The sequence below is a fragment of the Ixodes scapularis genome, unplaced genomic scaffold, assembly GCF_016920785.2.
Source record: "Ixodes scapularis isolate PalLabHiFi unplaced genomic scaffold, ASM1692078v2 PGA_scaffold9__187_contigs__length_104089568, whole genome shotgun sequence".
Taxonomy (NCBI): domain Eukaryota; kingdom Metazoa; phylum Arthropoda; class Arachnida; order Ixodida; family Ixodidae; genus Ixodes; species Ixodes scapularis.
Window position 1 is genome coordinate 80,749,249 of NW_024609884.1, and position 13,275 is coordinate 80,762,523.

A 13,275-nucleotide genomic window follows, 5' to 3' on the forward strand; every position below is an offset into this window, starting at 1 on the left:
TATTGTGATCTCCACAATACCTCCTTTATTGTGAAATGTTTGGTGTGTGAAAGTTCCGACACCCTTGATTGTTCACTTTGAAGAGTCATCACCTTGTCTGTTCCTACTGGCAGCATGTGAAACTACAGGCTGTATAGGGGTACAGACCCTACATCTACAATGTCCCTACAGCTAGCGAAGGCTTAGTTATATAGCAGGGAAATAAACTTTATTAGCACACAAAATTCTTCGAAGCATGGGCTCTCAAATGGGGTTCCTAAAAATTCAGGTACTCTCTACAGTACCTCCGGTGGTTCCACATACACTAAACACGTCTTACCTCTAAGTAAACGGCTTTTCCAATTAGGCCACAATTAAATATAGCTAAGCCATACTTTGATGCACGACTACGAGCCTACGCAGTACCATTTTTCTCTCTCTAGTATTTAGAGTTCAGAATTGGGTTTGTGACTCGTTTGAATGAAAGAACATGGAAACTGGTTTCTCAGCAGTCTTCGAAGGCAGCTGTAGGTTTGCCTCTCTAGGAACAAAATGTCTGAGACCGAGAGCCCCTGCTTTGATGAATAGTAGACTTCATGTTTTGTGTAACTGCACGACTGCCAAATTCTAACAAAATGTTTGAGACCTCTGGATGTACCATGTGCTTTTTGAACCTCACTCGAGCACTGCCGACCTAGCTCGTGGCCCCACTGTGCACAGTGCATGCTTTCAGCGAATGGCCCAATGAATGCAGTCTTTGTCCCTTGTGACCGTGTGCATGTGCTTGTGCTTAATGCTGCATCAATTTTGCCTCCTTCTTGCAGACATGCATTTCTTACCCTCGTTGCGCTCTGAAGTGATTGAGGATTACCTTTATGGAGGTAATTCCTGGTTTCATTCTTATCCTTTCTTTCTGTGTATTTGTGATGCTCTGTGTTTACGACACTGCAGTTCATGTCGGCCACCTGCGATATATTGGTATGTTGCAAGCAGTTCGACGTCCCGTTTGCAAAGTATGAATGAATGCCTGGTTGACAGCTGCCAAATCGTTTTTGTGAATGTCATGCCGTGTGCGTCTGCCAGCAAGATAGGAGCTTCATGAACGTAATGCACCCTTTGTATTGGGCCACAGTCCTTTCATTTTTAGCTAAGTTCAAAGGACAAGGCAAATCTGGGGGCTTCGTGCCAAACTAGCGAAGGACATCTGGCATGCCCCGGCAAAACTTTTTTTAACCCAATGACAAGTTCAACACTTAAGAGTAATGCAACATTTCTTACCTCTAATTTTATTTCAATGTCTCCTCATATTCTCTGATAATTACTGATAATAGCACATATATGTCAGGGAATCCAATCGAAATATGCCAATCTTTACTAAGAAAATAAATTCCAAAATTCATCCACTGGTTTTACCTGAATTTGAAAGATCTGTGGCCTACTTATGATTAATGTTCCTTCATAATGTGCATGCAGTTCGCTGCAACCATTTTGTCAGCATGAAACAAATATGTTGCCTGTTGCTGCATCAAGCAGATCTCATCGGTTGCATGCATGGTTATTCAAAATCCAAACCACAAGCAGTTTTTTTTTTTTTTTTACCATTTGTATAGGTTACAGACAATGCAGCTACTGACAATGCAATGCATGTTGACTTGACGGGGTCTGTGCCCCGCGCACTTGCCGACAGCTGCGGTTATACAAAATAGCTCTAGAGAATTCAGCAACAAAATAAATACACGTATAAGAGAGATAAAGGTTTTACAGGTTTACATCACATACTATACATGGGTTGCACGTGGCGCGATTCAAAGAGCGCTCCGACGACCACCAGAGAAGAGGGCAAGAAGGAGCTCCCCTTTTATCTAGATCTTCTTTTACGCATCCCGCATTTGCACAGGTGTCGCTATTCTCCTCCCAGAAGATTGTAGAAAATTAACCCATCCCTCAAAATTCTTACAAAAGCAGCTTCCCTCTCCTCCTCTTACATGGTGGTCAAAAGTGTGCGATGTGGCGTCAGTGCAACCCATGTATACAAAAAGAGATACAATGATTGGGGATTTATAGAGTAAATGTCCACATCATCTGGAAACTGTAGTTTGTGCGACTGGAACAGACTGGAAACGTGTAGTTTGTGCGAAAAGGAAACACTTTTTATTCCTCGGGGCGGCGGGTGCGGATGGTGGGTATATTTTTAATTAATCCTGATGTAAGAGAAACGAAATGACATAGTCAAACGGTACTCATATAAAATCGATGTACTCTTATTTTATATTGTGAAAATTGAGTTTCTGTGTGGGCCAAAAGATGAACGTTTACAATAAAAATAAACTTTTTTTTTGTAGTAATAATACTTTAAGATTTGTTTTCGTAATCGTACCCCGAACAAGATGGCAATAAGGTATATGGGATTTAAACAACTCGTGATATATTTGTAGTTCTATTTTTTTTTTTCGGGGAAAATGGCTCGACAACGTGCAAGCATACCAACAATTTTACGTAATTTGCTGACGACCATGGTTTATGTGTTGGTCCCACAGTAGATTTCTGAAAATATAATACCTAATGTTCTATGTTGTATTCCTAATTCAATCAGAATGGATTGGAAATGGAAAATTTAATTTATATTTACATGTTTATTGAATGATTTGGATAAAACTGCCTTCATTTTTGTTTCATTAATATATACAGTAGACCATTTGTTTGCGACCATGAAAACAATCTAGGCGATATAGAATTTCCTTTGATTATTTGGTCATCCGCATCTGCGTCACTGAGGAACAAACTGGTATCATCAGCATACAAGACAAAAAAGATATTTTCAGAAATGTTTGCAAGATCATTAATAGAAGTATTAAAGAGGAACGGACCCACAATGCTACCTTGTGGTATGCCACACTCTATTTGTAACAGTGATGAAAAGTGACCGTCGATGATTACAGATTGCTTACATTCATTTAAAGGAACGCTGAACGACTTTTTGCTTTTTTTTTTTTAATTTGCGCCGAACCTGAGCGCGCTGAACGTTGTAACTTAGTGAACCTTTTCTTTTCTCAAAATTCGCTTCATTTTAAAAGTTATAGGCATATTAAAATGACAAAAACAAGCAAAAAAATAACATCCTTCATGACGTCCTTGGTCTTCTATCAAGGGGGCGATCCAAGGGGGGGGGGGGGGGCGCGACGGGAGCGCACCCGCCCCAAACAAAGTCGACCCCTCCCCTTCCTTCCCCCTTCTGGGAAGGCAATTTGACATGAGTGGACCCCCCCGGTGCAAAGAAAGAATGGGAGAATAGTATCCTTAGAAATCCCCCCTCCCTCCCCCCCCCCCCCCCAAAAAAAAAAAAAAAAAAAAAAAAACGGAGTTCTGGATCTGCCCTTGCTTCTGTCCCCGCTTTTCCCGCGTCCGCGGACCGCGGTGACTGAGGAATGTGGGGAGGGAGGAGTGACGGAGAAAGGAGGTGAGGCCGAGGAGAGAGAGCTGCGCGGGAACGGGGCAGCTCTCTCTCTCCTTGACTGACCAGGACCAAAAACGTCACTATTTCGTCACATGCCGCGCGCGTTCGACACCACGGGGCGCCCCCGTAGGAGGAGGGGTCATGGTGCCTGGCTTGACTTTTGGAAACGCAGTGCTATGCATGAAATCCGAAGTGCATGCGAGACTATAAATAAAACAGCGCGGAGTAGGTAGACTGGCTTTGGGGGCACATTGCAAAACGCCAAACCAGGGAGTACAAGGAGACATGGGATGGGCATCATTTGAGAGCAGGGAAGCGGTGAGCAAGGTAGAATTTGATGATAGGTTGAGGCAAATGGACGGGGAGCAATGGGCACGAAAGGTTTTCAGCTATTTATACATGAGGAGTGTAGACACAAAGTGGAGACAGCGCACTAGGAAATTAAGAGGAAAGTTTTTGGGCTATAGCGAAGATACGGAAGAGCAAGTCTCAGTTAAGAAGAAAGTTAAGGCCACAGAAAGAGATTGGTGGCTAGAGGGAATGCAGACAAAGACGGCTCTGGAAAGCTATAGATTAAACAAAAGAGTTATTGCCAAAGAAAGCATTTATGACAATTCTAGGGGAAGCTCATTGCTGTTTGAGGCAAGAACGGGTGTTCTGCGAACCAGAACATACAGAGTGAAGTACCAGGAAATTGATACAGTGTGCACTGCTTGTGGAGAGGAGGACGAGACGGCTGAGCACTTGATACTCTACTGTAAAGGGCTTCACCCTATGCCTACCGAAGACAACATAGACTTAATAAAGTCATTGGGTTTTAGAGACAGCGAAGGGAGAGTGGATTTCAAGACTGTAGAGATTACCAAGCAAAGATTAATTGAATGGTGGCAGAAATCGAGAGAAAACTAGGTATTTTCTTATCCACTGATGGCAAGGGGGTTTCATAGCCTCACTTTCTTTGCACTGCGGAGTGAATATAGATTTCACATTTAAATATTCTAAGCTTAAATGGTAAAACAAAATGGCTAGGTGGCGTAAGCTACCGCCCGATCCAAAGGGCTCAGCCGTATTCATCCATCCATCCATCCGAGGTTTCCGCGTCGTCCAGTTAAAATATGACGCACTGATGTTTAGTTATTCTCTCCGCTTCTGCTGGGTTGCCCGAACCACAAGAGACGTGGAAACCGCAAAAAAGGTAGACGTTCAAATATGAATGCAGGGCCCCTTCAAGTACGAAGACCAAAGGGAAGGTGAAAGATTAACTGTGAAGGTGCCAATTAAACATCTTTCGTGAATGTCAGCTTTTAATTGTGCCATGTTTTCTGCAGTTTTGGCAGCGCTAAGTTTAACAACCAACTGAAAGCTTTAAAAGACCCATAAAAAGAAAAAAAATACTTGTTTTTTTAAACAATCTGATAAGGACATGCGTGTCAAAAAAAAAAAAACGCGAAAAAAACGTCAATGGTCATTCGCTCAACGAAATGGTCATTCGCTCTTGCCACGTCGACGTAAGAACGAAGCCGATCCACCTCTCCTCCACGCGCCCGAAATGCCAGGAGAGAAAACAAGTGAAAGGAGGTGACTATCGACTAAATCACGTCTCGCGCCGTCAATAGTAATTTTTTTTTTTTTTTTTTTTTTTTTCACGTAAGTCAATTTTTTGACCCGCATGTCCCAACCAGACTGTTTAAAAAAACATTTATTTTTTGATTGGCCCTTTCTACACTTCCGACAAATTTCACCATGAACGAAAGTCTGCTACATCTTGCGCCTCCTCCGCCGATATAGGCTTGAAGTAGAAAAAAATATATATAATTGGGCGATTTTAATATTCAGAGAAGTAGGAGTAAAGAAAAAATGTACAAATATGAATTTCACCGCATCTCTACTCACCGTATAGCTTGTTTCGTCTTGTTTGGTCTGAGCACAGTCGAGCGCTCGAACACATACAACCACAAACACACATACTAAAAGCGCCAATCACGGGACATTCGCTGCACTTGGTTGATTGAGCCGGTGAAAGAACACCTACAAGGAGATTAGAAATGCCACGATGTCGCGTTTTGATGCGGCGAATCAACCGGCCAGAACATTGGATGCTGGGCATCAACCGCTCTGGCCGGTTGATGCTCTGGCTGGTTGATCGCCGACATGGTCTAAATTTCCAGACGATGTCGTCGATGTCAGGAACTGAGTCTCGAGAAAAATTCGCAAAATAGTAGGATTGCCGATTGCGGCTACTCTGATAAAACGGAACCAGGGTCTTGTACTCTTGATGAGATCACTTGTCTATCGTGTCTGTCAGATGCCTTCGTTCCATGGCTGCATCGCGGCACTTGCGCCGCTCGCGTCAGCCTTCACAGCCTCTCGCCAGCGTGCGCGCGTCGAGCTTCACCGCTTTGCACCGGAGTGCTAGGAGCAGCAGCTGACCTGGGAGAGCGCCTGGCTTAGCGCGATAGGCACGCAAATAATGCTCAGGATTATTACAGGTCGACCTTCTTTGTCCTAATTGTAAGTTAATCTCAAATTAAAAATAAAAAAAAGCTGAGCAGAGAAAGAGAGAGAGAAGAAAACACGGGTCGACATATGATATATTTGAATAAATACGGTAGTCAAGGTAGTTCACGTGCAGCTGTCGATCGAAAGAGCAGCGAACTTTGACCTAACTCTGGTTCCCACACCGCTAAAGAGCAGAGTCACCTTTAAAGCGCAAGTCTAGGCTTTTATATATTTGGGTGGTTCATTAAACTTACGGGACATATTTTTATTGGTAGGCGTGTTAGCGGATATGCTGGTTCTTGCTGGCATTTTACAGAAATTATATTTACAGGCCAAACAAACTACCGAGTGTACAATGAAGAGGTGAGAGAGGATTTATCCCAATGAAGTGCTGTGCTATGATTCAGCTTTCAACCATTTTTTAATAACCATTGTAAATGAAACCTACTCTGACTAAAGCCTTATTTAAGAAGACTGTGTTTCTGTCACGCCCTATCTATTCTTAACACAAACGCTATGAAGTAATATGCTCCACTATCAAAGAGGAACCCTTGATCACTATCATAAGTGAACTCATTTAGAGACGCGGCCACTTTTTCATTCTCAAATGATGTGCTAACAGATGTTGGCCTCTGCTCCAAAAGCGTCAGTGGCTATTCCAAACCAATACCTTGTCTGCTACAGAACCTGTTACTAAAGGTCAAATGCCGCTTCCATCACTGAGTCTGTTATAACAACACACAGGCAAATGGCCACTTCACCTCAGAAAAATGCTAATGAGCTACTTATTTGGTTTTGTAACTTTATGTAGACATTACCATTGTGCATGGGTCGAAAATAGGTTGCTGGCAGCATATGCCAATAGGAGGTTACAGGTACCAATGAGCATGTCTCCTTGTTTCTTTTCAAGAGAAGAAACTCAATTTCCCGTAGTATCTCACTGTAATTATCACATCTTTTGCAAAATTATGCTTTCAGGTTAGACAGTTCAAAAGCACTTAAAAAAGCATGTCTAAACCTACATCTCCACTGGTAAACCCTTCAGTTCTGGTGAATAGCTCCGACCCGTTGTACCAAAATATTACTTGGGTAGTAATCCTTACATAGGAATTGCCAAATCAGTACTCATCTTACAAAATGGGGCTATAGTATCACTCAAATGGGTTCTTGCAATTATGTCGTATAGTGAGGCTTGACACTTTCAGCCCAAGACTATCTATGGATAAATGGTGTTATGCCATGAAGTTATGTTTCAGTCCTATCTCGTTTTTGCGACAACTTTAGTCATCCACCAAAACAGCTCAGGTAACACATCATTCGGTCAACCAAGCACCAAGCTGAACGCAAACAATGTTGAGTGTGTTCATTTCTAATCGAGTGTCGGACTTGTGACGCGATACTCTAGCAAATTCATTTTGACACTGGATCGGTGGTTGCGCCAGCAGGCATCGGTGGGCACAAGTCTAAAAAATTTAGTGCTTTGAGTGCTAAGTATTTTATGTGCAGTTTAAGATTCCACGTTTCTGGCAGACTCCAGTACTCATGGTTCTGTTTGCCTAGGCACCAAGTACATGGTGGTGGACTGTGGAGGTGGCACGGTAGACATCACCGTGCATGAACTTCACGACCAGCATGGCACCCTCAAGGAACTTCACAAGGCCACGGGTGGTCCCTATGGATCGGTTGGCATAGACCTCGAATTTGAGCGACTGCTGTACGCCATCTTCGGGGCCGACTTTATGGAGCAGTTCAAGCTTAAGAGGCCCGCTGCCTATGTCGATTTGATGGTGGCGTTTGAAGCACGCAAGCGGAATGCGACTCCCTACAAGGACACGCCACTCAACATCTCGCTGCCCTTCTCCTTCATCGACTACTACAAGAAGTGCAAAGGCACTAGTGTAAGTGCCACCTGAAACAATAGACACAGTAGTTAAATGTGTTCATTGTTGTGTGGGTTGTTGTCACCTTATCCGCAATAACCAGATTACTTTGAAGGTGTCATTTCCAGTAGCCAGTGAGTCACGTGTTGACCTAAACCGATGTAGCAAGTAGAGCCAGTTTTTTTGTGCTGTCCCACGTATATTGTGTATGACAGTTGAGGACATCATTCCAATGTTATTATTATGCAAGTACTATGCCTTAGCCAACAATTCAAGAACAAAATTCTCATTCTGTAGCCTCATGCTAAAGCATCTGCAGCAAGGACAAGTTGAAATATGCATTTCTGCAGGTAATGCATTATGCATGCACTTGTTTTTTTAAAGATACTTATTTATTTATTTCACAATACTAACAGTCCCCTAGAAAAAACAATAATTGGAGTGAGCAAGCAATATTTAATCTTTTTTTTTTTTTTAATTTAGGCATGTAGAACACCACACAGAACACCAGACAGAACACCAGACAGCATTTCCTTCAATACCAGGTAAACACTACAAAGGTGAAACAGGCCCACATCAATGGGCTAGGTCTGAGAAGTTGTGTACTAATATTGATTTACAATAGAGAATATGAATATACTTTGAAAATTAATTACGCATAATCCCCATGATGGTCACTACTAAATTAATATAAAAAAAAACGGGGCAGTTTCTGCAGTGTTTTGTTGCAGACTACATCAAAATGCAATTACATTTTGACATTTCTTTTATGAACCCCATTCCGCCGATATAATTGTGACGAACCTCATTCCCTCACTTAGTCCTTGGTCGTAACAGAACAAGCCCACCTTGCTTCTGTCTCTAGCCAAAAGCTCTCCTCTTGCGAGGGGTCGTGAATACCATTTTCTTGTGAGGCAGTGTGAAGACGATTAGAACACTTCCAGCAAGTGTAGGTTCTCTATCAGGATGAATGGACAGATGGTATTTATTGCACCTTTTGAATTGGGCTGTAGCTAGTGCCGTCTAGCCTAGAGACATTTACACCCCTCCCCTTTAAATTTTGCTATGAATTGTCTCTCTTGTTAAATCCCATCATTTTTGTTATCACACTTCTCTAGACTTTCTCCACCAATCTTCCAACCTACCTTTTGTGATCATGGTCCTTTGTTTTTCTACCAAAACCCAAGGCTCTCGACAAATCCGTTGCCATTTTAGGGAGGGCGAGACGAAGCACCGTGCACTTCTAAACTTGTTATAGCGTCTCGCTATCACTATGGCATATGGACATGTGTGCCTATCTTCTAAAATTTAGCAGTATGTGTCCTTGTTCTTAAAGCCTCCCCGTGAATTATCAAACACCTGTACAATGCTAAGGTTGATTTATAGATCCCTTTACATATCTATGAAATACATATAATGGAGCCAAGGAATGGTGACCATCTCTGTTCTCCACCTTTATTTCCTCTTCTTCCTTGTCCCCAATCTATAAGCAAAATCCAATCACTACACATACCTACACATATTTACATATCTACGGTGTTGGAAGAGCTGCGCCACTTGCGCCATAAAGGGAAGTCTGCTACATCTTGTGCCAAAATGCCATTTTTGCTAAGAATTACGCCACACCTGCGCCGAGATGGGCAAAGCAAAAAATTAAAGTGTATTATTAATGGGCGGCCTCAATATTCAAAGAAGTAGCTACGAAGAAAGGAAAATGGTACTACAAATCTATATTATTACAGATCGCTTTTTTCGTTGCTGCCACTTCGTCCCTCTTCCGTCTACGACCCTCTTTTTCTTCTCTTTTAGAAATAACAGAGAAGATACAGGCAAACTGGTGAACTTGCAACCGCTTGAATACCCGAGACTAAGAACAAAAAGTGGACAACACATGGAGACGTGCACACATTTTTTGTTCCTAGTCTCAGCTGATCAAGATGTTGCATATGTATTTCACAGCGTCTCTACTTAAAGTATATTATGTTTCATCTTAGGTCAGAGCAGAGTCGAACGCTCAGGCACATACAACCATAAACACACATATTAAAAGCGAAAGTCATGGGACATTCGTTGCACTTGATTGGTTTAATCCAGGGGTCTCAAACTCATTTGAGTGTGGGGGACAACTAGCCCACCCCCAAAATGTCGAGGGCCAACATAGGGTGGGGGAAGGGAAAATTAATATATATTGGGGGAAAAAACAAAAAAACTCGATGGTGTTCCATGTTGCAAAGCAGCCGAGTCTTTTAGAGACACCCAGAGATTTCCTAAAAAAGGGATCTCGTACTACTTGCTCTTTTGTAAAATAGCCATTTTACCAGCTCCCTCTTTAGCTTTGATTTATTCATACAACTAATAGCTCAAAATTGCACCTAGTGTGACTACAAGATTTAAAATACAACCATCCACATAACGTGCTGGAATTTTTCAATATAACTAGGAACCAAGCACACAATCTTTACTATGTTGCTCAATTCACTCGGGAAGTATCATAGTTCACCATGTCTCGAAATAAATTCTTTTCGTACGGTAGTTTTTGCTTCCCTGACAATTTTTATAGCAGAATTGCAAGAAAATACTTTTGTCTTAACGGTATGCACGACGAAACATTCTATGATCTGAAAGAAAACAAATTAGTGCCAAAATGTTGAAACGTCATAAGAGTAGAGCTACGCATCTAGTGAAAATGAATGGACGACAAGAGGTCATTATTTATGGAGCTTGCAGCACTCAAGGCATAGGTGCGAGAGCTCGCAGCCACGGGACACTTGCGGACCACGTCCCAGAGAGTCACGGGCCGCATGCAACCCGTGTGTCTGAGACCCCTGGTTTAGCCAATGAAAAACACGTGCAGGAAGATGGCAAATGCTATGATGTCGCGCTTTGATGCTGTTTGATTGGTCCTATTGGCTCATAGCGTCAGCTGCATGTGCTTTGACTTAAGGTGACACAAAGTATATAAACTGCTCGTCAACTATGCTCGCCGGTTGACCGTCTACCTGCATCGTCTATATTTCCAGACGATGTCGGCAATGTCAGGAGTTAAAAGTCAAGAGAAAAATTTGAAGAGCAAGGATAGTAGCACTGGCTACTGCGAAAAGACATAACTAGGTTCCTGTACTCCTGATGAGATCCCTTATCGTGTCTGTCACATGCCTCCATGCCGTGGTTACAGTGTATTGTAGCACTTGCTCCACTTTCGTCAGCCGTCCCCGCCTCTCACCAGTGCGCACATCGAGCTTCACCGCTTTGCACCAGAGTGCTAGGAACAGAAGCTGACATGGGCGAGCACCTAAGTTAGTGTGATAGGCTCAGAAATTTCTTTGTATTTATTTAGAAATACCGTTCACCCCTTTTTTAAGGGGCTTTAGCAGGTGTGGTGAATAAAAGTACCATAAATATACAAAACATTTTATCAGCAATTCAACAGGGTCGCTATACAGCATTTCAGTAAATCATTAGTTTAAACAGTTGAACGGCATAAGCGATACCAAGTATGTAAGCAAATTGCAATACCAACCAATTATGTTCTTTTGGTCTTGATTCTAGGTTAACCTCTAATTTTAAAAAGCTGTACCAAGAAAAAGAAAGAAGCATGGGTCTATCTTCGAATAAATAAGGTAGTCAAGGTAGTTCTGTGTAGCTGTCGATCGAAAGAGCAGCAAAATTTGACCTACTAACTCTGGTTCCAATGTTGATTGGTTCCAATGCCACTAATAAGCAGTGCCACTTTTAAAGCACCAGTGTAGGTTTTCATATTATTTGTGGGTGGTTGTTTTTGCAGTTGATTTTATTCGTGCTTTGAGTTTGGTAGGTTCATAAAACTTGGGGCACATTTTTATTAATGTTTGTGTTAGTGGATACACCGATTTTTGTTGGCATTTTACTGAAATTATATTTACAAGCCAAGTGAACTACCGAGTGTAGAAGAGAGAGGGGGAGAGAGTCTTTATCCCAACTGAAGTGTTGTGCAACAAGTCATTTTTCAACATTTTTTTTTTCAATACCCAGTGCAAATGAAACTTACTCTGACTTCAGCCTTCTCTTTTTTCAAAAAAGGCTTTTGTGTTCCTTTTGTGCCCCATCTATTCTTATTACAAAAGGTAATAAGTAATATGTTTCAGTATCAAAAAGGAACCCTAAACCATTATCAAAGATTAACTAATTTAGTGGCACAATCACTTTTTCATTTTCAAGTGATATGCTAAGAGAGGTTGACATGTGCTCCAAAATCATCAGTGGCTGCTCCAAAACAATATTTTGCCTGCTACAAAAGGCCAACTGCCGCTTCCATCATTGTATCTATGAAATGCATATGTACACATGTTTACATATCTGTGCAATATGCATTTATTTTCTGACTCAAACTATACATATTTGCTAAACCAGCACTTTTGAAGTGTATTCCACTCCTTTATACTAGTACAGGGAAAGAAAACAGCTAGATTACTTGTTGGTACATCTGTATTCCTCAAGTACTCTTGAGAAACATAAGTTGATTACTGTAATCAACGTATTAGGAGTAAACTGCTGCCATTTTCAGGTAAACGTCTAATGTAGGTCCTCTGACCCCATCTGCTGGAGCCAGTTGCATTTATAAGAGTGCAGTTGGTTTAAAGGGCAACTCCGATCAATATTTTTTTAATTTTGTGTTAAAACTGTTTTCAGCTAAAGCGGTGTATCATGGCTCAAAGTTTGGTTTCAGGCGTCTACGGCAAGACCGAAACTATATTCTAGAGGGATAGCGACACTGAATGTCAGCCGTACAGCCGCGACGTTATGTCACAAGGGTGCTGCGGTACGGGGTACAGCCAATCAACCGCAGCTCCACCCAACATCATTAGATTAGCTCAGTTATGAAACTGCTCATAGATAACGCTTGCACAAGCAGTACCCCCCCTCATTCACCATGACTTGCCTCCCATTGTTTGACGCACCAGACGGCTGCTAGGGTAGCTTCAGTGTATCTTATGGTATACGTACGTTTCGAAGCACAGCGTCTAGATGGCATTCCAGCTCTGCTCTATAAAACACACAGTTAGGAAACAAACAACGGGAGGCAGACTCTAGTGAGTGAGGGGGGTATTCCCTTCCGCGGAAGTTCCACAACTGAGGTACTCTAGTAACGTTGGCTCCACCGAACATTGTTAGATTAGGTGTTACGGAACTGCTCCTAGACGCTGCATGCACAAGCAGTACCCCCCCTCCCCCCCTCACACACCACGACTTGCCTCCCGTCGTTCGACGTGCCGGACGGCTGCTTTGGTAACTGCAGTGTATTCTAGGAGATACGTACGTTTCGAAGTGCAGCGTCTAGATGGCGTTCCACCATACTCTATGGAACACAGTTCGTAAACGAAAACCTAGATGGCGCTTCGAACGACGGAAGGTGGACTCACTGGGCGGACTTAAGTGAGTGAGGAGTGAGGGGGGGGGGGGGGGGGTACCCCCTTCCGGCGGGAG

The 13,275-nt window shown here is 42.5% G+C and overlaps 1 protein-coding gene across 1 annotated transcript in view; it reads left to right on the forward strand.

The window, feature by feature from the left end:
• The window catches only part of LOC8040622 (heat shock 70 kDa protein 12A), a 93,373-nt gene that overhangs the window by 77,276 nt on the left and 2,822 nt on the right, over nt 1-13,275 (forward strand). Inside the window, exons 7-8 of the mRNA XM_040503021.2 lie at nt 804-860; nt 7,493-7,830. Coding sequence (XP_040358955.2) covers nt 804-860; nt 7,493-7,830 — 395 coding nt within the window. The remainder of the gene's footprint in view (nt 1-803; nt 861-7,492; nt 7,831-13,275) is intronic.